At 36.3% G+C, this 26,600-nt stretch overlaps 1 protein-coding gene across 9 annotated transcripts in view; it reads left to right on the top strand.

The window, feature by feature from the left end:
* TBC1D19 (TBC1 domain family member 19) overlaps positions 1-26,600 on the top strand; it is a 207,103-nt gene that overhangs the window by 67,989 nt on the left and 112,514 nt on the right. For all 9 annotated transcript variants that reach the window (XM_063663586.1, XM_054485276.2, XM_063663584.1 and 6 more), the window contains 3 exons: positions 12,540-12,650; positions 19,348-19,420; positions 25,157-25,195. In XM_063663586.1, coding sequence (XP_063519656.1) covers positions 12,540-12,650; positions 19,348-19,420; positions 25,157-25,195 — 223 coding nt within the window. The remainder of the gene's footprint in view (positions 1-12,539; positions 12,651-19,347; positions 19,421-25,156; positions 25,196-26,600) is intronic.

The raw sequence follows: 26,600 nt of genomic DNA on the forward strand, positions 1-26,600 counted from the left end.
GGAAACTTTTTTGGTATTATAGCATATATTTTATCAGCTGTTAGTATTCAGTTCATTAATGTCTTCCTCAAATATGATAGCGTTTCTGTCATCATAATCTCCTCCACTAGATTCTTTTTTTTCCCAATACCCCCAGCATTTTTGACAGCTTTATTGAGCTAGAATTTTTACAGCATAAATTTCAGCCATTTAAAATGTACAACTCAAGTGGTTTTCAGTATATTTACAGAATTGTGCAACATCACCACATTTTTAGAACATTTTTATTACCCAAAAAAGAAACCTTATGCCCATTTGTGGTCACCCTTCATTCTCTTCCCCATGCAGCCCTAGGCAACCACTAATCTACTTTTTGTCTCTATGAATTTGCCTGTGCTAGACGTTTCATAGAAATGAAATTATACCACATATGGTTATTGTATACCCAATGACTGGTTTCTTTTACTTAGCCTACTGTTTTCAAGGTTCATCCATGTCGTGGCATAATATCTCAACATTTTAACTTTTTTTTTTTTATTATACTTCAAGTTTTAGGGTACAAGTACACAACGTGCAGGTTTGTTACATATGTATACATGTGCCATGTAGGTGTGCGGCACCCATTAACACATCATTTAATATTAGATATATCTCCTAATGCTATCCCTCCCCTCTCCCCCAACCCCACAACAGGCCCCAGTGTGTGATGTTCCCCTTCCTGTGTCCATGTGTTCTCATTGTTCAATTCCCACCTATGAGTGAGATCATGCAGTGTTTGGTTTTTTGTCGTTGCGATAGTTTGCTGAGAATGATGGTTTCCAGCTTCATCCATATCCCTACAAAGGACATGAATTCATCATTTTTTATGGCTGCATAGTATTCCATGGTGTATATGTGCCACATTTTCTTAATCCAGTCTATCATAGTTGGACATTTGGGTTGGTACCAAGTCTTTGCTATTGTGAATAGTGCTGCAAAAAACATACGTGTGCATGTGTCTTTATAGCAGCATAATTTATAATCCTTTGGGTATATACCTAGTAATGGGATGGCTGGGTCAAATGGTATTTCTAGTTCTAGATCCCTGAGGAATCGCCACACTGACTTCCACAATGGTTGAACTAGTTTACAGTCCCACCAACAGTGTAAAAGTGTTCCTATTTCTCCACATCCTCTCCAGCACCTGTTGTTTCCTGACTTTTTAATGATTGCCATTCTAACTGGTGTGAGATGGTATCTCATTGTGGTTTTGATTTGCATTTCTCTGATGGCTAGTGATGGTGAGCATTTTTTCATGTGTCTTTCGGCTGTATAAATGTCTTCTTTTGAGAAGTGTCTGTTCATATCCTTCGCCCACTTGTTGATGGGGTTGATTGTTTTTTTCTTGTAAATTTATTTGAGTTCATTGTAGATTCTGGATATTAGCCCTTTGTCAGATGAGTAGATTGCAAAAATTTTCTCCCATTTTGTAGGTTGCCTGTTCACTCTGATGGTAGTTTCTTCTGCTGTGCAGAACCTCTTTAGTTTAATTAGATCCTATTTGTCAATTTTGGCTTTTGTTGCCATTGCTTTTGGTGTTTTAGACATGAAGTCCTTGCCCATGCCTATGTCCTGAATGGTATTGCCTAGGTTTCCTTCTAGGGTTTTTATGGTTTTAGGTCTCACATTTAAGTCTTTTTTTTTTTTAATTATTATTATACTTTAACTTATAGGGTACATGTGCACAATGTGCAGGTTAGTTACATATGTATACATGTGCCATGCTGGTGTGCTGCACCCATTAACTCGTCATTTAGCAGTATGTATATCTCCTAATGATATCCCTCCCCCCTCCCCCCACCCCACAACAGTCCCCAGAGTGTGATGTTCCCCTTCCTGTGTCCATGTGTTCTCATTGTTCAATTCCCACCTATGAGTGAGAATATACGGTGTTTGGTTTTTTGTTCTTGCGATAGTTTACTGAGAATGATGGTTTCCAATTTCATCCATGTCCCTACAAAGGACATGAACTCATCATTTTTTATGGCTGCATAGTATTCCATGGTGTATATGTGCCACATTTTCTTAATCCAGTCTATCGTTGGACATTTGGGTTGGTTCCAAGTCTTTGCTATTGTGAATAGTGCCACAATAAACATACGTGTGCATGTGTCTTTATAGCAGCATGATTTATAGTCCTTTGGGTGTATACCCAGTAATGGGATGGCTGGGTCAAATGGTATTTCTAGTTCTAGATCCCTGAGGAATCGCCACACTGACTTCCACAATGGTTGAACTAGTTTACAGTCCCACCAACAGTGTAAAAGTGTTCCTATTTCTCCACATCCTCTCCAGCACCTGTTGTTTCCTGACTTTTTAATGATTGCCATTCTAACTGGTGTGAGATGGTATCTCATTGTGGTTTTGATTTGCATTTCTCTGATGGCTAGTGATGGTGAGCATTTTTTCATGTGTCTTTCGGCTGTATAAATGTCTTCTTTTGAGAAGTGTCTGTTCATATCCTTCGCCCACTTGTTGATGGGGTTGATTGTTTTTTTCTTGTAAATTTATTTGAGTTCATTGTAGATTCTGGATATTAGCCCTTTGTCAGATGAGTAGATTGCAAAAATTTTCTCCCATTTTGTAGGTTGCCTGTTCACTCTGATGGTAGTTTCTTCTGCTGTGCAGAACCTCTTTAGTTTAATTAGATCCCATTTGTCAATTTTGGCTTTTGTTGCCATTGCTTTTGGTGTTTTAGACATGAAGTCCTTGCCCATGCCTATGTCCTGAATGGTATTGCCTAGGTTTCCTTCTAGGGTTTTTATGGTTTTAGGTCTCACATTTAAGTCTTTTTTTTTTTTAATTATTATTATACTTTAACTTATAGGGTACATGTGCACAATGTGCAGGTTAGTTACATATGTATACATGTGCCATGCTGGTGTGCTGCACCCATTAACTCGTCATTTAGCAGTATGTATATCTCCTAATGATATCCCTCCCCCCTCCCCCCACCCCACAACAGTCCCCAGAGTGTGATGTTCCCCTTCCTGTGTCCATGTGTTCTCATTGTTCAATTCCCACCTATGAGTGAGAATATACGGTGTTTGGTTTTTTGTTCTTGCGATAGTTTACTGAGAATGATGGTTTCCAATTTCATCCATGTCCCTACAAAGGACATGAACTCATCATTTTTTATGGCTGCATAGTATTCCATGGTGTATATGTGCCACATTTTCTTAATCCAGTCTATCGTTGGACATTTGGGTTGGTTCCAAGTCTTTGCTATTGTGAATAGTGCCACAATAAACATACGTGTGCATGTGTCTTTATAGCAGCATGATTTATAGTCCTTTGGGTGTATACCCAGTAATGGGATGGCTGGGTCAAATGGTATTTCTAGTTCTAGATCCCTGAGGAATCGCCACACTGACTTTCACAAAGGTTGAACTAGTTTACAGTCCCACCAACAGTGTAAAAGTGTTCCTATTTCTCCACATCCTCTCCAGCACCTGTTGTTTCCTGACTTTTTAATGATTGCCATTCTAACTGGTGTGAGATGGTATCTCATTGTGGTTTTGATTTGCATTTCTCTGATGGCTAGTGATGGTGAGCATTTTTTCATGTGTTTTTCGGCTGCATAAATATCTTCTTTTGAGAAGTGTCTGTTCATGTCCTTCGCCCACTTGTTGATGGGGTTGTTTGTTTTTTTCTTGTAAATTTATTTGATTTCATTGTAGATTCTGGATATTAGCCCTTTGTCAGATGAGTAGGTTGTGAAAATTTTCTTCCATTTTGTAGGTTGCCTGTTCACTCTGATGGTGGTTTCTTTTGCTGTGCAGAAGCTCTTTAGTTTAATTAGATCCCATTTGTCAATTTTGGCTTTTGTTGCCATTGCTTTTGATGTTTTAGACATGAAGTCCTTGCCCATGCCTATGTCCTGAATGGTAATGCCTAGGTTTTCTTCTAGGGTTTTTATGGTTTTAGGTCTAACGTTTAATTCTTTAATCCATCTTGAATTAATTTTTGTATAAGGTGTAAGGAAGGGATCCAGTTTCAGCTTTCTACATATGGCTAGCCAGTTTTCCCTGCACCATTTGTTAAATAGGGAATCCTTTCCCCATTGCTTGTTTTTCTCGGGTTTGTCAAAGTTCAGATAGTTGTAGATATGCAGCATTATTTCTGAGGGCTCTGTTCTGTTCCGTTGATCTATATCTCTGTTTTGGTACCAGTACCATGCTGTTTTGGTTACTGTAGCCTTGTAGTATAGTTTGAAGTCAGGTAGTGTGATGCCTCTAGCTTTGTTCTTTTGGCTTAGGATTTACTAGGCGATACGGGCTCCTTTTTGGTTCCATATGAACTTTAAAGTAGTTTTTTCCAATTCTGTGAAGAAAGTCATTGGTAGCTTGATGGGGATGGCATTCCTCTATAAATTACCTTGGGCAGTATGGCCATTTTCTTGATATTGATTCTTCCTACCCATGAGCATGGAATGTTCTTCCATTTGTTTGTATCCTCTTTTATTTCATTGAACAGTGGTTTGTAGTTCTCCTTGAAGAGGTCCTTCACATCCCTTGTAAGTTGGATTCCTAGGTATTTTATTCTCTTTGTAGGATTTGTAAGTGGGAGTTCACTCATGATTTCGCTCTCTATTTGTCTGTGATTGGTGTATAAGAATGCTTGTGATTTTTGCACATTGATTTTGTATCCTGAGACTTTGCTGAAGTTGCTTATCAGCTTAAGGAGATTTTGGGCTGAGACGATGGGGTTTTCTAGGTATACAATCATGTCATCTGCAAACAGGGACAATTTGACTTCCTCTTTTCCTAATTGAATACCCTTTATTTCCTGCTCCTGCCTGATTGCCGTGGCCAGAACTTCCAACACTATGTTGAATAGGAGTGGTGAGAGAGGGCATCCCTGTCTTGTGCCAGTTTTCAAAGGGAATGCTTCCAGTTTTTGTCCGTTCAGTATGATATTGGCTGTGGGTTTGTCATAGATAGCTCTTATTATTTTGAGATGTGTCCCATCAATACCTAATTTATTGAGAGTTTTTAGGATGAAGCATTGTTGAATTTTGTGAAAGGCCTTTTCTGCATCTATTGAGATAATCCTGTGGTTTTTGTCATTGGTTCTGTTTATGTGCTGGATTACATTTATTGATTTGCATATGTTGAACCAGCCTCGCATCCCAGGGATGAAGCTCACTTGATCATGGTGGATATGCTTTTTGATGTGCTGCTGGATTCAGTTTGCCAGTATTTTATTGAGGATGTTTGCACTGATGTTGATCAGGGATATTAGTCCAAAATTCTCTCTTTTTGTTGTGTCTCTGCCAGGCTTTGGTATCAGGATGATGCTGGCCTCATAAAATGAGTTAGGGAGGATTCTCTCTTTTTCTATTGATTGCAATAGTTTCAGAAGGAATGGTACCAGCTCCTCTTTGTACCTCTGGTAGAATTCGGCTGTGAATCCACCTGGTCCTGGACTTTTTTTGGTTGGTAAGCTATTAATTATTGCCACAATTTCAGAGCTTGTTATTTTTTTTTCCTTTTTGTGGAGAACAGGGTCTCGCTATATTGCCCAGGCAGGTCTCGAACTCCTGCGCTCAATCTATCCTCCTGCCTCTTGCCTCCCTGAGAGCTGGGATTACAGTCGTGAGACACCGCGCCTGGCCAGAGCCTGTTATTGGTCTATTCAGAGATTCAACTTCTTCCTGGTTTAGTCTTGGGAGGGTGTATGTGTCGAGGAATTTATCCATTTCTTCTACATTTTTCTAGTTTATTTGTGTAGAGGTGTTTATAGTATTCTCTGATGGTAGTTTGTGTTTCTGTGTGAACAGTGGTCATATCCCCTTTATCATTTTTTATTGTGTCTGTTTGATTCTTCTCTCTGTTCCTCTTTATTAGCCTTGCTAGCGGTCTATCAATTTTGTTGATCTTTTCAAAAAACCAGCTCCTGGATTTATTGATTTTTTGAAGCGTTTTTTGTGTCTCTATCTCCTTCAGTTCTTCTCTGATCTTAGTTATTTCTTGCCTTCTGCTAGCTTTTGAATGTATTTGCCCTTGCTTCTCTAGTTCTTTTAATTGTGATGTTAGGGTGTCAATTTTAGATCTTTCCTGCTTTCTCTTGTGGGCATTTAGTTCCATAAATTTCCTTCTACACACTGCTTTGAATGTGTTCCAGAGATTCTGGTATGTCGTGTCTTTTTTCTCATTGGTTTCAAAGAGCATCTTTATTTCTGCCTTCATTTCGTTATACACCCATTAGTCATTCAGGAGCAGGTTGTTCAGTTTCCATGTAGTTGTGCGGTTTTGAGTGAGTTTCTTAATCCTGAGTTCTAGTTTGATTGCACTGTGGTCTGAGAGACAGTTTGTTATAATTTCTGTTCTTTTACATTTGCTGAGGAGAGCTTTACTTCCAACTATGTGATCAATTTTGAAATAAGTGCGAGGTGGTGCTGAGAAAAATGTATATTCTGTTGATTTGGGGTGGAGAGTTCTGTAGATGTCTATTCGGTCTGCTTGGTGCAGAGCTGAGTTCAATTCCTGGATATCCTTGTTAACGTTCTGTTTTGTTGATCTGTCTAATGTTGACAGTGGGATGTTAAAGTCTCCCATTATTATTGTGTGGGAGTCTAAGTCTCTTTGTAGCTCTCTAAGGACTTGCTTTATGAATCTGGTTGCTCCTGTATTGGGTGCATATGTATTTAGGATAGTTAGCTCTTCTTGTTGAATTGATCCCTTTACCATTATGTAATGGCCTTCTTTGTCTCTTTTGATCTTTGTTGGTTTAAAGTCTGTTTTATCAGAGACTAGGATTGCAACCCCTGCCTTTTTTTGCTCTCCATTTGCTTGGTAGATCTTCCTCCATCCGTTTATTTTGAGCCTATGTGTGTCTCTGCACGTGAGACGAGTCTCCTGAATACAGCACACTGATGGGTCTTGACTCTTCATCCAATGTGCCAGTCTGTGTCCTTTAATTGGAGCATTTAGCCCATTGACATTTAAGGTTAATATTGTTATGTGTGAATTTGATCCTGTCATTATGATGTTAGCTGGTTATTTTGCTCGTTAGTTGATGCAGTTTCTTCCTAGCCTCGATGGTCTTTACAATTTGCCATGTTTTTGCAGTGGCTGGTACCGGTTATTCCTTTCCATGTTTAGTGCTTCCTTCAGGAGCTCTTTTAGGGCAGGCCTGGTGGTGACAAAATCTCTCAGCATTTGCTTGTCTGTAAAGGATTTTATTTCTCCTCCACTTATGAAGCTTAGTTTGTCTGGATATGAAATTCTGGGTTGAAAATTCTTTTCTTTAAGAATGTTGAATATTGGCCCTCAGTCTCTTCTGGCTTGTAGAGTTGCTGCCGAGAGATCTGCTGTTAGTCTGATGGGCTTCCCTTTGTGGGTAACCCGACCTTTCTCTCTGGCTGCCCTTAACATTTTTTCCTTCATTTCAACTTTGGTGAATCTGACAATTATGTGTCTTGGCGTTGCTCTTCTCGAGGAGTATCTTTGTGGCGTTCTCTGTATTTCCTGAATCTGGATGTTGGCCTGCCTTGCTAGGTTGGGGAAGTTCTCCTGGATAATATCCTGCAGACTGTTTTCAAACTTGGTTCCATTCTCCCCATCACTTTCAGGTACACCAATCAGACGTAGATTTGGTCTTTTCACATAGTCTCATATTTCTTGGAGGCTTTGTTGACGTTTCTTTTTATTCTTTTTTGTCTAAATTTCTCTTCTCACTTAATTTCATTCATTTGATCTTCCATTGCTGTTACCCTTTCTTCCAGTTGATTGAATCGGCTACTGAGGCTTGTGCATTCATCATGTAGTTCTCATGCCTTGGTTTTCAGCTCCATCAGGTCCTTTAAGGACTTCTCTGCATTGGTTATTCTAGTTAGCCATTTGCCTAATGTTTTTTCAAGGTTTTTAACTTATTTGCCATGGGTTCAAACTTCCTCCTTTAGCTCGGAGTAGTTTGATTGTCTGAAGCCTTCTTCTCTCAACTCGTCAAATTCATTCTCCATCCAGCTTTGTTCCGTTGCTGGTGAGGAGCTGCATTCCTTTGGAGGGGGAAAGGCGCTCGATTTTTAGAATTTTCAGTTTTTCTGCTCTGTTTTTTCCCCATCTTTGTGGCTTTATCTGCCTTTGGTCTTTGATGATGGTGACATACAGATGGGGTTTTGGTGTGGTTGTCCTTTTTGTTTGTTAGTTTTCCTTCTAACACCAGGACCCTTAGCTGCAGGTCTGTTGGAGTTTGCTGGAGGTCCACTCCAGACCTGTTTGCCTGGGTATCAGCAGCGGCAGCTGCAGAACAGTGGATATTGGTGAACAGCAGATGTTGCTGCCGGATCGTTCCTCTGGAAGTTTTGTCTCAGAGGAGTACCTGGCCGTGTGAGGTGTCAGTCTGCCCCTACTGGGGCGTGCCTCCCAATTAAGCTACTCGGGGGTCACGGACCCACTTGAGGAGGCAGTCTGTTCTTTCTCAGATCTCAAGCTGCGTGCTGGGAGAACCACTACTCTCTTCAAAGCTGTCAGAAAGTCTGCAGAGGTTTCTGCTGCCTTTTGTTTGGCGATGCCCTGCCCCCAGAGCTGAGGTGGGCTCCACGCAGTTGGAGCTTCTTGGCTGCTTTTTTTTACCTAGTCAAGCCTCGGCAATGGCACGCGCCCCTCCCCCAGCCTGGCTGCCACCTTGCAGTTTGATCTCAGACTGCTGTGCTAGCAATGAGTGAGGCTCTGTGGGCGTAGGACCCTCCGAGCCAGGCACGGGATACAATCTCCTGGTGTGCCGTTTGCTAAGACTATTGGAAAAGTGCAGTATAAGGGTGGGAGTGACCCGATTTTCCTGGTTCCATCTGTCACCCTTTTCCTTGGCTAGGAAAGGGAATTCCCTGACCCTTCGCACTTCCTGGGTGAGGCAATGCCTCTCCCTGCTTCGGCTCATGCTCAGTGCGCTGCACCCACTGTCCTGCACCCACTTTCCGACAATCCCCAGTGAGATGAACCTGGTACCTCAGTTGGAAATGCAGAAATCATTCGTCTTCTGCGTCGCTCATGCTGGGAGCTGTAGACTGGAGCTGTTCCTATTTAGCCATCTTGGCTCCACCCCCTCCACTAGATTCCTAATAGTTTTTTTCTCTTGAGAGTTTTACTTAAAAATATTTTTAAAAATTATTATTATTCTTTCTTGAAAAATGCATGTTATTAGAAAAATAAGAAAGCATATGTAAGAATAAAATTTGAAATAACGCACAATGTTATTGTACAGCAATAACTACTCTTTTATTCTTACTATATGTGAGAATAAAATTTGAAATAAAATAACACAGAATGTTATTGCACAGCAATAACTACTATACTTTTAAAATAATAATATATTATGAACATTTTTCATGTCATTACCCATATTAATTGAGGCATATTATACTGTATTTTATTATATGAATTAACCATACTTTATTTAAATAATTCCTTCTAATGGGTTATTTAAGTTGTTTCATATGTTTCCAATGTAAGCTGTACTTCACTAACATTATTTCTTTATGATCCTAGCAAACATATTTATTTTCCTTAGAATCATATTCTATATTTATACTTACAGAAGTAGGATTCCTACATTAAATGCTATGTCAGTATCTAAGTCGGCTTTTATCTGCTTTTTTTTTTTTGAGATGGAGTGTTGCTCTGCCATCCAGGCTGGAGTGCAGTGGCACGATCTTGGCTCACTGCAAACTCCCCCTCCCGGGTTAAAGCAATTCTCCTGCCTCAGCCTCTCGAGTAGCTGGGACTACAGGAGCACACCACCACACCCAGCTAATTTTTTGTATTTTAGTAGCGATGGGGTCTCACTATGTTGCCCAGGCTGGATGTGAACTCATGAGCTCAGGCAGTCTGCCTACCTTGGCCTCCCAAAGTGCTGGGATTACAGGCATGAGCCGCTGTGCCCAGACACTTATTTTTGAAAATTATATAAATGACCTTTTTTAAGCTCTGCTTTTCAAATTTTTTTTCCTTGTGAGTTTGGTTTAGAGGAGATGCCCTGCAATCTTTCTTCTTCTTCTTCTTATTTATTTATTTATTTTTATTTTACTTTAAGTTCTGGGGTACACGTGCAGAATGTGCAGTTTTGTTACATAGGTATACACGTGCCATGGTGGTTTGCTGCACCCATCAACCTATCACCTGCATTAGGTATTTCTCCTAATGCTGTCCCTCCCCTTGCCTCTGACCCCCTGACAGGCCCCAGTGTGTGATGTTTTCCTCCCTGTGTCCATGTGTTCTCATTGTTCAACTCTCACTTATGAGTGAGAACATGCGGTGTTTAGTTTTCTGTTCTTGTGATAGTTTGCTGAGAGTGATGGTTTCCAGCTTCATCCATGAACCTGCAAAGGACATGAACTCTTCCTTTTTTATGGCTGTGTAGTATTCCATGGTGTGTATGTGCCACATTTTCTTTATCCAGTCTATGATTTATGGGCATTTGGGTTGGTTCCAAGTCTTTGCTATTGTGAATGTTGCCTCAATAAACATACATGTGCATGTGTCTTTATAGTAGAATGATTTATAATCCTTTGGGTATATACCCAGTAATGGGATGGCTGGGTCAAATGGTATTTCCAGTTCTAGATCCTTGAGGAATCGCCACACTGTCTTCCACAATGGTTGAACTAGTTTACAGTCCCACCAACAGTGTAAAAGTGTTCCTGTTTCTCCACATCCTCTCCAGCATCTGTTGTTTCCTGACTTTTTAATGATCACCATTCTAACTGGTGTGAAATGGTATCTCGTTGTGGTTTTCATTTGCATTTCTCTAATTACCAGTAATGATGAGCATTTTTTTATATGTTTCTTGGCTGCATAAATGTCTTCTTTTGAGAAGTGTCTGTTCATATCCTTTGGCTACTTTTTGATGGGGTTATTTGTATTTTTCTTGTAAATGTGTTTAAGTTCTTTGTAGGTTCTGGATATTAGCCCTTTGTCAGATGGATAGATTGCAAAATTTTTCTCCCATTCTGTAGGTTGCCTGTTCATTCTGATGATAGTTTCTTTTGCTGTGCAGAAGCTGTTTAGTTTAATTAGATCCCATTTGTCAATTTTGGCTTTTGTTGCCATTGCTCTTGGTGTTTTAAGACATGACGTCTTTGCCCATGCCTGTGTCCTGAATGGTATTGCTTACATTTTCTTCTAGGATTCCTATAGTTTTAGGTCTTATGTTTAAGTCTTTAATGCATATTGAGTTTATTTTTGTATAAGGTATAAGGAAGGCGTCCAGTTTAAGTTTTCTGCATATGGCTAGCCAGTTTTCCGAGCATCATTTATTAAATAGGGAATCTTTTCCCCATTGCTTGTTTGTATCAGGTTTGTCAAAATCAGATGGTCGTAGATGTGTGGTGTTGTTTCTGTGGCCTCTGTTCTGTTCCATTGGTCTATATCTCTGTTTTGGTACCAGTACCATGCTGTTTTGGTTACTGTAGCCTTGTAGTACAGTTTGAAGTCAGGTAGTGTGATGCCTCCAGCTTTGTTCTTTTTGCTTAGGATTGTCTTGACTATGCGGGCTCTTTTTTGGTTCCATATGAAGTTTAAAGTAGTTTTTTCCGATTCTGTGAAGAAAGTCAGTGGTAGCTTTGGGGATAGCATTGAATCTATAAATTACTTTGGGCAGTATGGCCATTTTCACGATATTGATTTTTCCCATCCATGAGCATGGAATGTTTTTCCATTTGTTTGTGTCCTCTCTTATTTCCTTGAGCAGTGGTTTGTAGTTCTCCTTGAAGAGGTTCTTCACATCCCTTGTAAGTTGTATTGCTAGGTATTCTATTCCTTAGTAGCAATTGTTAATGGGAGTTCATTTATGATTCGGCTCTCTGTTTGTCTGTTATTGGTGTATAGGAATGCTTGTGACTTTTGAACATTAATCTTGTATCCTGAGACTTTGCTGTAGTTGCTTATCAGCCTAAGGAGATTTTGGGCTGAGACAATGGGGTTTTTTAAATATACAATCATGTCATCTGCAAACAGACAATTTGACTTCCACTCTTCCTATTTGAAAACCTTTATTTCTTTCTCTTGCCTGATTGCCCTGGCCAGAACTTCCAATATTATGTTGAATAGGAGTGGTGAGAGAGATGCCTTGCAATCTTACTTCCTCATCTTTCTACAAATATTGTCAATTTCTGTTTTTAAATGTGTTAGAATTGATTCTAAAATTTTTCCTGATAAATATTACAATCAAGCAAGATTTTTTTCTTATTACCTTCTCTGGTAAAGTGTTATAATCAAGCAATTTTTAGTTTTTCTAACCACCAAAAGGTTTTTATTTTTAAGTAAATTCTTAACTTGGTAGAGTTTTGTATTGTAGATCATTCATTGGAATATAAAACCATCCTAATTAAAGTATATTTATCACATTATATTTTAACATTTCAATATACTTTTATACTATTTTAGAATGTAATTGAAGTATGTGCATCACCCAAATAGTAATTAATTTTGTGGTGATACACTAAGAATATCCCTGCTAATTTTATAAGTGTAAACATCCTATAAAGAAACTAACCAATTTTGTTGGATTTGTTTTTAAAGGTATTAATTAATCTTCGCAACCCAAATTATGAAAACGGTGATTCTCTTAGTTTCAGGACTCATTTGGGTTTAATTCAAGTTCCACTGAAAGTAAAAGACATCCCTGAATTGGTAAGTATAGAAACTTAAAAATAAACATCATTTAGAAGATAACCATTAGAAAAACGTTTTAATACAGCAAGTATGTAAAGCAATAGGGTAATCTACTCATTAAACAAATTAATAAAGTGACGTTGATTCTTTTATTGCAAATATGTATATAGAGAAAGCAAGTTGTTTTGCTAATAGGACTAAAAATGAGTTCGCATTGGCATATAAATGCTTTTGCTTATTTTGTATTTTAATAAGCAGCATAGATTTATGAGACAGCTTGTTGGGATTCAGTTGCCTGGTGGATGGTTATAAAACTGAGACAAATTGTGAGTTTTATAAAATTATTTTTAAAAAAAGTACATTTTATTTAATTTCACAAACTTTTATGGAGCTTGTAACAAGATGAGGCACTTAGGGAGATGGAGAACATAAGAATTAATTAGAGACTGGCTTTGCTCTGGAGACCATAATATTTTTGTGAGGAAGCTCATTTTAAAATGAAAGGTAGGGAGATTTCCTATGGTGGAATTAAGAAATTATCACTCCTTCTTTCAAAGTCACCCTAAAACAATAAGGAGCATAGAACTATAAATACTGTCTTTGGTGAAACTAGGAAGCCACTTATAACTCTGGGCATTAATGTATTAAGATAGAGCACTGATGATAAATGACTTAAACAGGGGAGAAGGTCAAACCTAAATGTCTCTAGAAGATAGAAAGTGTGAATGAGATTAAAGTATATTTATGGCATTATATTTTTTGCCAGTCATCAGTTTATTATTTTTCAGCTCCAAATTCTCTTTTCTGCTCTGCTTTATCATGCTGGAGCTGGACCCTATAAACATTTCCCCTTTGCCAGCAGGCCTGATGTTAGGGTTTGTCAATAGAAGGTTCTAGAGGGACACTGCAAGGCCATAGCAGGAGGAAGGGGCTTCCATTTCTAGTTCCCGTATGTAGGAGTCAGCAGATTGGGATGCAGGAGGCTCAATAACACTCACCTCAGTAGTCCTCAATAGTCCAGCTCTAATCTGCCCCTTGACAAGTTTTTCCACTACCCCTGGTCTGCCTTTGTGTGGCAGCTACACTGCCCCTCTACAGAGGTATGAATCTCAGCATTCAGGGCCAGGGGACCCTTTTCTAAGTTCTTAGTTTCTTCTTTGTTTACTTTCCTTTAGCCTAGAAGTCATAGTTGCTTTCTGCATTTGCTTCTTCTGTTTTTCCCTGTTCACATTTCTGGTATGACCTATTTCCTGACTAGACACTGACTGATGCAAGAAGCAATATGATTTTCTCCATAGAGCCTTAGAAATGTTCAAGAATTGGAGGTACCACATGTCAGAGGAAACCATAGTGAGCCATAGGGCTGAAAATGGAGATTGTGTGAAAGTCTGGATCAGGAGAAGTTAGTCCCCCAGATTCCCATCACCGTGCATACTCAGATGACTCCTCCTCCCCCACAGAAGACCAGAGGTGTATTCACTAGAGATCCAGATGCAGAAAGACTGTGCACTTGGAGGCCTCAGACATAGAGCAGGACAGGAATGAGGTATTGAAAACAGCGATTAAGTGAAAGTCTGCTGAATGGTGAGACTAATACTCTCATTCTTAACACCACTACCCTACTTTCCCCACCCTCCACCTTCTTTTTCCTTACCCTCAACCAACTCTAGAATGCCAGAGAAAAGACTAACAGGGATTCAGAGAACCCTTACAAAAAAGAGGTTGGCTGGCTATAAAATTGCCTCACAGTGAAGCCTACTGCATTCTATGCCTGACCCTTGCCGACAGAGCTTCCAGTCAGTTTTTTATTACCTCATTTCTAAATCGGAATGACCAACCTAGAAACCCCAGACTTTTGAATTCTTCCGGTATGAGAGGCAGAGACCAAACTAAAGCAAAACCAAACAACAACAACAATAACAAAACCCAAATAGCCAAATTAGGGAATGACCACTAATAGGCATTTCAGGTTCTGATTTACATTCACACTCACAGGATGCAATAGACGATAACCTGGCCCCAGATTCACTTAAATTTGTGAATGAAACAGAATGGAAAACAGCATGACAGTATACTAGCATGCCATTAGCAGGCACATCATCACAGAGAGTCCTTACAGCCATCCAAATGCTACTTCCCAACCCTCACAAGGAATACTGAAAATGACAAGTCACATAGGCACAACATAGGGAAGTCTCATACACAATAGGAATCATTTCTTGTAATGCACATAAGCATAGCTTCTAAGTCCTCTCAAGAGATACCACACAGGTGGCTAAGGCCTGTGTTTTCCGGTCAGTTTTTATACTCTACTCACAGTTTTCCATTTCAGATGTCATTTACCAGTCAAGGATGGTATGTTTTCAGTAAATAACATTACTTAGCAATATAGTGGGAACATTTCTCTTCGAGTTTTTTTTTGTGATTCAGTACATTTTTAGGGCAACAGTGATGGGAGAAGGTAAACCCAATGTCATCTTCAAATGGACATGTTAACCATTTATTCCCAGAAAGAGACTTTAATGAAACCATTAATATTCTCAGAAAGATAAGATATTACTCAAAACAAGAACAGAATTTCATTAATGCAAGAAAACACTTGAGAATGAAAAGGAGGTTTTGGGATTAAGAATATAGTATGCCAAAAAATACATATCAATAGATGAGTTGAAAACAAAGCTGAGGAAATCTTTATCAGAAGATGAAGCAAAAAGCCAAAGAAATGAAAAATAGGAGGGAAAAGATTTCTTAAATTACAAGATCAATCTACAGAGATTAACATCTGACCAAAAGGAGTTCCAGAAAAGGGAAACAGAGGGAATATAATTAAGTTTATAAGAATTTAAGCAAGATGTGGCTCTCCAGTGAAAAGGCTTACCAAGTACCCAGTGCCGTGAATGAAAGAAGATCCCCACCAAGGCACTTGAAAACGAGAAAACTGAAATTTTTTTATAAAAGAAAAGCAGATTATATACAGTGTCAGGAATCAGAGTGACATCTTACTCTCAGCAGCAACACTGGAAGCCAGAAGATTTTGAAGTAATGTCTTTAAAAACCTGAGTGATTTCAAGCCTGGAATTCTATATGTAACCAACAATCAATCAAATGTTAAGGAGGAGTAAACATTTTCTGATGTACTGATCTAAAATATTTACTCTTATTTAGGGAGCTCTTGGTAGAAGTGCTTCAAACAAGGTCATAAACAAGAAGCAAAACATGAGACCCAGAAAACAGGATCCCAACCAAAGAGAAAGAGAATTTCCACAAATGATAGTGAAGAGAAGTTCCAGGACAAAGGCTGTACAACTGGACTGAAACACAACAACCCTAGATTGGAGCAGGAGGTTGGAAGGTTCCAGGATGGATGCCTGCAAGAAAAACACCCAAAGTACAGATGATCTCACAGGCTTGACCACATGCGAAATTATATTAAGGAGGGTCTTTTCAGAGTTGTTATGGGTTTAAGAAAAAGACGTAAATGATTAGAGAAAATTGTATAAGTGAAAAATCAGTTTAATTATAAACAGTGTGGAAAAAAGTATAAGAATGAAAACATTGATAAGTACCACATGCCTCACCAGTGAAACATTTACATAGTCACAATAATGCAAACTCTTAATATGGATTTAATTAAGAATTAATGATGACTGAAGGACGGAAAGAGAATGTGCATGAGCTAAAATCCTCATTTTCCATATAAAATCAATAGATGATATCTGAAACTGCCGCATGTAGAGGCAATTTCATATGAATATTAGGTGATGACACTCTGAAACCAGCCAACTTGAAGGAGTTTGCTAGGTAAAAAAGCAGGGAAAGGATAATTTAGACAAAGTTTCAGCTTATGTGTGAATGAGACTATTGTGTATTCTGTCTGTCTGAAGAGATCCTAAACTGATGCGAATGCATTCTTAGCTATTGGAGAACCAAAAGCTTGTAGCTAATTTTCAAGAAATTGTAGCTATATGATTAAGAGTATAGTTAGTCCTTTTATTCCTCAGTCATTATGGGTAGTTGTCCCTGCCTTGCCTGTATCATGCAGCCTAGCAATATAATGAGTCTGACTCCAGGATGCATGGTTTATCTGTGACTCTGGTCTGCCTGTACGAGTATTGAACTTGGTGAGGCTCAGTGAGTCCTGTGATCCTGTAAAGGATAGCCCTTAAACCTAATTACAAGGTTAAGTAGACTCATACATATTAAACAGAAATTCCTTATAACTGAGATGTATTAACTCTAAAGTGTAGTTGTGATAAATTCCTATTTACTAATTTGGTTATGTGGAGGCAGCTAGTTAGGACTACAGCTAAGTAGTGTGGTTCAATATTTATTGAACTGTTTTGTTACGTCAGGCCCTGTGCCAAGTAGTAAAGCAGAGTGCAAATGTGTGTAAGAGACAGTGCTTGTCTTCCATGAGCTGCAGGCTAGTGGAGAGGTGTGCAGTAAAAATACAGTTTCAACATGATGTGATTGTGTGCTTGGATAGAGGTTGATAAAGGATAATATATGTGCATAAAAAGTTGCTTATATCAGCCTGGAATGTCAAGGGAGGCTTCTCTGAAGATGTGATACCTGAGGTGAGTTTTGAAGGAAATCTGAGATTAGGGTCCATGTCTGCTGACATTGAGTTAAAAATAGTCCAGAGCAATGAAGTAGGAAATGGATGTCCAGAGTTCTGTTTATGCTTTTTAACATGTCCTAGCCTAAGTAAAACTCTCCATTTTAATTATAGAACCTAATATTAAAGCATTTGTTGGGTATAAGTCCCTTTTGTAGTATGAAGATTAAGGTTATTTTTAAAAAGAAAAATACAAATGATTTCAATTACAGAAGAGTGCCTTAAAATACATGGCAGTCTTAAAAACCATTGTTTAATGGTTGAAAATGGAAGAATAACACATTTTTATCTCTTCAGTCATTAGAAATTGGTAACATAAGATGCAGTACTTTTTTTTTTTTTTTTTTTGCAGTTGCAAGATTTAATAGAGTGAAAACAGAGCTCCTACACAATGGGAGGGGACCCAAAGGGGGTTACCCACTCCCAGCTCGAATGCCTGGGTTTATATCCCGATCATTGTCCCTCCCACTGTGCTCTCAGGTGATACATGATTTGACTATTTCTTTACCTCCTGCTTTTAGCCTAAGTTGTATTTTAGTGAGCCCTCTTTACTACCTGATTGGTCGAGTGTGAGCTGAGTTACAAGCCCCGTGTTTAAAGGTGGGTGCATTCACCTTCCCAGCTAGGCTTAGGAATTCTTGGTTGGCCTAGGAAATCCAGCTAGTCCTGGCTCTCAGTCCCCACTCTCAACAGGAAAACCCGAGTGCTGTTGGGAAGGTTGGCCAACGATGGCTCTAACTGCTTCCTGCTTAACTGGGGCATAGTAGGGGTCGTGCAGTTGAGATTTCCTCGGGAGGGGTGCCTTCGATGTCATTAACATCAGAACATGGGCTAGCAGGCCAGTCCAGGGGTCTGCGGTAGATCTTAGTCATGGACAAGATGCAGTACTTTTTAAAGGGTAGATAAAGATTAAAAATTGAAATATAGTAGTAGTTATTTAAAATCTATACAAAATGAAATGTGTATATGTGTATGTTAGGCTGAATAACTGTCTTGTAAAGGACATTAATAAATCACTAACTTAAGTAATAATAGATAATTAGTAAGGATTAAAACTAATTCCATCTTTTAAAGGACAAGGAAGTATGGGTTTAGCAATTAGAATAGTTAACAAAATGCTGAGGAAAATATTAATAGAAATATTTAATTACTTAGGGCATAAAAATGTGAATAATGTGAGGTTTTTATATATTTAAAAAATACCAGACAAACATTATTATTTTTCCTAGACATTACTAGATAAGTAGAGGAAGTCTGGAGAATAAATCTGATTTATCCTTATTTTAGCAGAGCACTTAATGGTCCAATTGTACTTAAAAATTAATTTAAGTTGTTTTGGATATTTGCGGTGTTTAGTTGATTAAGATCTCAGTGAAGTACAGTACCACAGAAAGCACAAATACAGGATCATAATGGTAATTTTAGACAATGATTTTAGAAGATAAAATTGGTAAGTCATACGCATACTGAGTGTTTGTATGTGTGTGTGTATGTTTCAGGAAAGGTTTAAAGTTAGTTTTTTGCTGAAAGGATAATTATAATTCCTTATGTATGTTTCAGGAAAGGTTTAAAGTTAGTTTTTTACTGAAAGGATAATTATCATTCCTTACCTTACTGAGTAGTCTGTTACCTAAAAAGGCAAAATCAAGAACTGTTTTTGGAAAACAGTTCTTTTAAACAATGGCAGCACTCATTGGTCAAAAGGCAAGAAGTAAAACTTTTATTAGGTAGGAAAAATTAGGAGAAAGAAAAATATTGCTAATGGCTCTCCATTTGGGTAAATATTATATGTTTGTGTCTTTCCCATTATATATTTATATTTCCTAAATGCTTATATCTTTTCTATTCATGATTATTTTATATGAAAATAATAAATATTATATAGTAATCACTGGTTATTCTGTTCCTTAATTTTGGACTAATGCCTTATTATTTAGATGTTTAATATGTCCTTTTCTTTTTTAGGTATTTGAATAAAGCAAAGCCTCATTTCACACTGTGATTTTTATTCAAGCTAATGTTAAGGCAAAGGTGATCTTTTAACAATGTGCAGCAAAGTCTGAGGTCTATGTTAATTCTACATATGTTATTTTTCAGAAAGAATGCTTCGTGGAACTTGGCTTAAATATAGGACAACTGGGTATTGATGATTCTACACAAGTGCCTCCTGGTTCGTATTTTTCCAATGGCATATAATTAATGATAAATGAGAGTGAGCCTAAAGTTTATATTGCTATTTCCAAGTTAATCTAGCAATTTTTTTATATCTGAAAACTAAGCATGCTTTTGCCTCTCCTTGGTTACTGTTATGTATTGAATAGAATCCTGTATGTTGTAATTATTAGAGTTCAACTAAATTTTGTCTTTTTATTTGAAAGTCTTTAAAATGATTTTGAAAAGTCATTAGACATATATAAGTCATTTTTGTTGTCAGAATCTTTACTGGCAACATCCTTTCCTGGCCATCAGCATCTGTTTTTACTTTTGTATCACCAAGTTAAGTGAACACTGACGTCTACCTTGAGTCAACTTAGGCTTTAAAAATAGTGTGTTTTAAACCTTAATAGTCCAAGCAGTTTTCCTAACTTTTCCCTTTTTGTGCATAAATTCAATGTACTTTTTATTAAATACTACACTGGTATTTAGCTATAATAAAAATGAAGTACAAATTTACTTAAAGTATAGGAGCCCCGTATTGTAGTGGAAATAATACTAGATAGGGGTTAGGAGACTATTCTAGTCTTTCCTCTGCCACTGGCTAACTGTGTAACTTGCACAAGTCACTATACATCTTTGGACTTGTTTCTTCCTCTATAAAATAAATAAGTTGGCTCTTACCACTATTATAATAGCAATATTACATAATTATTACTATTATTACTACTATGTAATCAGAAATAATCATTGAACACGTACTATATGTTGCATCTATATTGTCTCATTTTAACCTCTCAGCAACTTTATATGGTATCAATTTTCATTTTTAAATACTTTATTAATGTATAATGCATATAAAAGAATACATCTATAATAAGAGGACAGCTTAATGAATTTTTACAAATTGAATACACCTATTAAAATACCCAGAACACTAAACAGAAGCCCTCCTCCTACCCTCTTTCAATCTTTAATCCCCATTACAAAGATTACTATTCTGATTTCTGGCAGCACAGATTAGTTTTTCAAATTCTTGAACTTCATATGAATAGAAGCATACAGTGTGTCTCTGTGATGTTTGACTTCTTTTGTTCAAATTATATTTGTGACATTTGGCCATATTGTTATATGTGTTTATAGATCATTTGCTTTCCGGTGTTCCACTGGATGCATATACCACACATGTATCTATTCTACGGCTGATAAATATTTGGGAAGTTTCAAGTTTGAGGATAGTACAGATAAGGCTACTATGATCATTCTAGTATGTGTTTTTTGGTGAACGTATCTATATTCTGCTGTGGAGTATATACCTGGGAGTGCATTTTCTAGGTCCTAGAAACATTCATTCATTCTTTCATTCATGTTCATATTTGTATATGTTCATTTTTAGTAAATAACTGCCGGTGAGTTTTCAAAAGTGTTAGTACCAGTTTATACTTCCACCAACAAGGTATGAGAGTCGTAGTTTCGCTGTATGGCCTCACTAATGCTTGGTGTGTTTCATCTTTGTCTTAGTCAGTCTGGCAGTGTATAGTGGTATTGCAATATGGTTTTAATTTTCTTCTATAATGTGATGTAGGATTATTATTTCCATATTAGAGTTGAAGATGTGGAGATGTTAAGTAACTTGCTCCAGGTCACAAAACTAGTAAGTGGTAGAGCCAGGATTCAAAACTAAGCAATCTGTCTCCAAAGTCTGCTACCCTGTGCTGCCTCCTTCCTGCCACCTTTGACAGCTTTTTCTTATTTTATAAGAAGATGTAAAACATCTTATAAAATAAAATATACTTTTATTAATGGCAAATGATAGTCATATAAGAAAAGGAAAGGAAGTAGTAACACAGCCTTGAATTATATTTTTATTTTTTACTTTTGAAATAATCTTTGAGTTATTTAAACTTATTCTAAATCTCATAGTATCTATGCTTTAGAAGACTTAATATACTGTATTTTTAAACTTACAGTGCAGATTTTCCTTCTTTGATTCATTCATAATATAACAAATGTGTTTTGAGACCCTGCTGAGGGCCAGGGACTGGTGAATACAGAGATATACATAGAATACATAGACATAAGACATAATCTCTGCTTTTAGGGGAAAAAATAGTGGTAAGTGACAGATAAGATACAATGTGGTATTTGCTATTATTACATTTAAAGGGCAGTTGGAGCATAGAACACTAAGCCTGCTTGGAGGCCGACGACCTCTTATTTTATATTTTAGTCTGTGTCTTTCACTTTGATTAAGTTGGAAATGTAATGCTAATGTTTGAAAATGTTGCTAATACTTGTGTTTGGCTAGAGGCAAGTTTTTTATATTCAGAATTAAGTTTAAGCATGGCTTAAGGGAATTGTGTTCTTACGCATCTTTAAAACCACTGTTACCTATGTTTTATCATTACTGCTATTCAATTATTATATTTGAAATGCACTTCTTACTTATGAGCTTTTATATAAAAGTCAGGAGAAAAAGTCCTTACAATTATACTATAGAATCCTTATTTAACAATAATAAAAAAAGTCGTAGCCATTATTTCTACAAACTCTCATGAACATGCATTGCATTTATTTTAAATACACACACACACAGACACATTTACTATGGAAAACATTTATAAGACTGATGTTAACAGAGTGAGCAAGCTCAGCATTCTTTCATAAGCCTTCATGATAAAGGAGGTCATATGTCTGATATTATTGTCTGAGTGTACGTAATAATGAATCTTATTAGATGAGGGTTCTACTAAATAGACATTTTCTTTCTAAAAGAAAAATTCATACTCAGTTAGTGCAGTATTTCCTGAAGTGTTATACTCAGGAGCACTCATAAGATGCCCTGTGAAAAAGAGAATCTTGTTGTCAAATAGGGTTGGAGAAGGGCTGTATTGTATACCTTCTTAAGATACACAGTGTATGTTACTATCTTATAAAGACTATGAGAAGTCTTAACTAAATTATTTTAGCTTTGCATCTTCCAAGATCATTTTAACAGAAGTTGTTTTCCTGAGCAAGATCTATTAATATAGATGCATCTGTTAACATAATGGTCCTCAGGGCACTCTGAAAAACACAGAATTAGAGTATAAGTTGGAGATTTTGGTTCTGACTTTTTAGGCTTCTTATTCTTAGTACAGAAAATAGCATTTAAAAAGCAAAATTATTGTATTTCACATAATTGAATAGTTAAATTTTTTAAAGAAGTCTGTTTGATTATTGTTATTTCATACTACTTTGGGTAATAAAGCACTGTTATCATATAGTAATATCCTCTGCTTTTATTAGAAAATGAGAATTGGCTGGCAACTAATTTTTACTTGATTATTCAACTGTTCTTTATTCATTCAGTGAAAATTATGAATATAAAACATTTCTTGGCATATTATGAGAAGAAAATCTTGAACTGTATAAACTACATTGATTGAAATGAACATAAAGGATTATAATTTGAATCTTAAGAGAAATTTTAACTTAATCCTTAGTCAAGGAGGATGAAAAAAATTGAGTTGTTATGGGCAGTTTTGTGATGTGCTTATCAAGATAACTGAGAAGAACCAGTTATGGGGTTCTATGTGAAAACTATCTCTAGTGCCTGTAATATACTGTTTGTTATTTTCTGAAAGTTTACTGAACTTTGCCCCACTATAGTATGCTGCAGTATTACATCTGCTGTTTCATGCTATTATAGTGTTCACTGAAGCATTGTCTTCTTTGGTCACTAAGTCTCAGAAATCATAGCTGATTAAAATGAAACTGTATTGTTACTATATACATATATATGTAGACTATATTATTTATATATATAATCATTTTATATATATAAATGATTTATGTTATGGATCCCAGACACTTTCCTTAGTCATCGTATAATCTGTTCAACTAATTACTTCAGAAATATTAGGACTACAATAAACTAAAAGAATAAGGCATTCTGGCTGAAATACTGTAGTGAAAAAACAGCTTTATGGATTATTTTTTAAAACTAAAAAATTATCTAATACTGAAAATGTACCACACATACATTAATCTTTCTTTGATTAAGAGAATTCTTCTGATTTTTCCTTAGTGTTGCAATTTTATATTTCAAAACTAGAGTTTTCAAGTACTGCAGGTAATAGAAAAATGACTGCTAATGTTTAAATAACTTTTATAGAAGTACAACATACATACTGGATAGTATACAAATCACGTATATACAGATCAGTGAATTTTTACAAGGTGAACGCACTTGCTTAACCTCCAGCTAGACCAAGAAACAGAATATTACCAGCATCTCAGAAGCCCCCTTAGGCACACATTCAGATTCTGTCACTCTCATGGGTAAAAACTATTCTGCCTTCTGACATCATAGATTAGTTTTGCTTATTTTTATACTTTATAGAAATGAAATCATATAGTATATACTCTTTTGTGTTTGGCTTCTTTTGTTTTTCTTTATAATATTCAAGGTGTTGTAGAGAATTATAAATCATTCATTCTCATTGCTGTATTGTAATCTATTGTATGAATATGCCACTATCTAGTATCCTGCTGATGGTATTGTTTACATTTTCAGTTATTATCAATGGTGGTGCTGTGAATATTCTTGTACACGTCTCTTGGTGCACATATGTATGCATTAGGGTTTATAACTGAGAGTGGATTGCTAATTATCATAGGATATGCACATATGTTCAGTGTTAGTAGATATTGCTGGACACTTTTCCACAGTGTTTGTACCAAGTTCTACTCCCACTAGCTTTGTATGAGAAATTCATTTGCTCCACATCTTTTACACTTAGAATTGTCAGTCTTTTCATTTTAGCTATTGTGGTGGTTGTGTATTTCATAGTGGTTTTAATTGCATTTCCCTGAAGACCAATGTGGTTGAGCAACTTTTCATATGTGTATTGGTCCTTCAGGTCGCTTCTTTTGTGAAGAGCCTCTATTTAAGTCTTTTGCCTGTTCGTGTCTGAGAGTCATCTGTCTTTGTCTACCGGGAGTTCTTTATATATTCTGAATAGGAGTCTTTTGCCAGATATATGTACAGCAAATATATTCTTCCATTCTGTTACTTACACTTTCGCTCTCTTAACAGTGCTTTTTGATGAACAGAAGTTTTTTTAAAAAAAATGTAATATAGTCTAGTTCATGAATCTTTTTCCATTATGATTGGTACTTTAAAAAATCTCATCATAGAATCTTTTAAAATGGCATTTGTAGAGTGAGATTTTTCCTATATAGTAGTAAGGCTTTTATCAGATATGCTTTTATTAGACAGCCAATGGTAGATTGGAGTGGAAGCAGGATTTTGTAAATGAAGCTGTCAATAAGTTTTGTTTTTCTTTAAGAAAAAAATTAAAGATGAATGAATAGGAACATTTTTGTATTATGAGAAGATGTTTTAACAAAGGGAAAATTGATTCATAAATTTTTTGTTTGATTAAATGCTCATAACTGTTTTAATTTTAAACAAAAAATTGTTTAGCTTTATTATGAGATGTTTTAACAAAGGGAAAATTCATTCATCAATTTTTTTGTTTGATTAAACGCTCATAACTCTGTTTTAATTTTAAACAAAAAATTGTTTAGCTTTAAACAATTTAGAAAAAACTTTTTTACATATAAGATATTCTTGTAGTTTTCTGTAGAGCCATCTGGCTTTAAAAATCATTAAATGTGTCAATACCAGAAAAATGTATCTAATGTTGTTCTAAATGTGATTGTTCATACTCATGTCTAATAATTTTATTTTTTTAAAAATTTTTAGAACTTTTTGAAAATGAGCATGTACGTATTGGGCAAAAAGGTAAGCTTTTAATTATAAATGTTATTATTTCTGAAAAGTGAGACAGTCCCAGGTAAATGTCTGCCTCAAATAACCTCCAAGTGAAATTTAATCTCTGAAAAGTGAAAAACCTGAAGAGGGGTAATATTTAACCATGTAGATTATATAATGAGAATCTTTATAAGTAGCGAAAATGCATCATTTGGCTTTATCAATAAATGTCAGAGAAAGAAGTACACAGCTGGTTCACTAAAAAGGAAATGTAGACACATATTCCTCAGGGATGTTAGCTTAATCCATTCGGCAGTAGAATTTCATTTTAAAATCAAAGAGGCAGGTTCTGTCTTTGATGCACCCACACACCTCTCATTAGAGTTAATGGGAATATGCTCCCGCATCAGGAGAAAATATAACTGTAATGGTTCCCAGTGATCATTCACAGTGGTGTGGCTTAATAACCAAAGTGGCTCTTAGTATTCTGGGGAATAATTTTTCCCTATCTTTTGAAGTTTCTTTTCCTTGTTTTTATAAATCCTTTTTTGTCTTTGAGATATGAAGTACAGATTGGTCTTTGTGTCAGAATGAACCTTCTATGGCAATTATATTGTCATGTACCAAATCTCTACTTCAATTTTTAAAAATTGTATTTATTTAGAATTTATTTGTATGATTTGACACTTTTATTAAGAGCAATTTCAAATTAAAGAATATGCTTCATCTCTTTTTTATTTCATGATTCCTTTGTTTCTTCTGCTCATGTCATTTTCATTTAATATAATATTATTTTTTAAGAAGAAAATATAAGAAAACAATACTGGTTAGATAAACATTAGCAGTTGTTTTGGTATGTCTTTTTTTGGTTTTGCTTCATTTTGTTTTTTTGGTCATTTATTTCCAGACTGAATAGCTGACATTTTTATTAAAGAAAATAAATATTAAAATGAAAGCAAAAGATAACATATTGATTGTGTGAACTTGGCTTTTTAAGAATAATTTGAGCCTTCTTACAAGATTATGAGATCTTTGTTTCTACGTCTTTAAAAATCCCTGTTTTCTGTTGATTTTGGCAAATAACTAAGAAGTCATTTAATAGAACAGATAGCTAACATTCTTATATATTGTAATTCTTAGCCATGAAACTTCATGTACCATACATTTCCAAATATTAGAACATTCATGATGTAGTAGAATATGCATAAGAAATTTGGGGTTTCCGTAGCTATGAATTAACTTGATAATGGAATCTAAAAATTATTTCATATACACACACACACACACACACATACACACGCAGACACACACACACACACAATACTAGTTTCAGATCCATGGAACTATAGTTAAAGCAAAGTGATCTCAAAGTCCTTACATTAAGTCCCTCCTTATCCAGACTGGGTAGGAGGTGGAAGAGCTTAAGGCTTGCAAC

Source organism: Pongo pygmaeus, chromosome 3, assembly GCF_028885625.2.
Source record: "Pongo pygmaeus isolate AG05252 chromosome 3, NHGRI_mPonPyg2-v2.0_pri, whole genome shotgun sequence".
Lineage (NCBI taxonomy): Eukaryota > Metazoa > Chordata > Mammalia > Primates > Hominidae > Pongo > Pongo pygmaeus.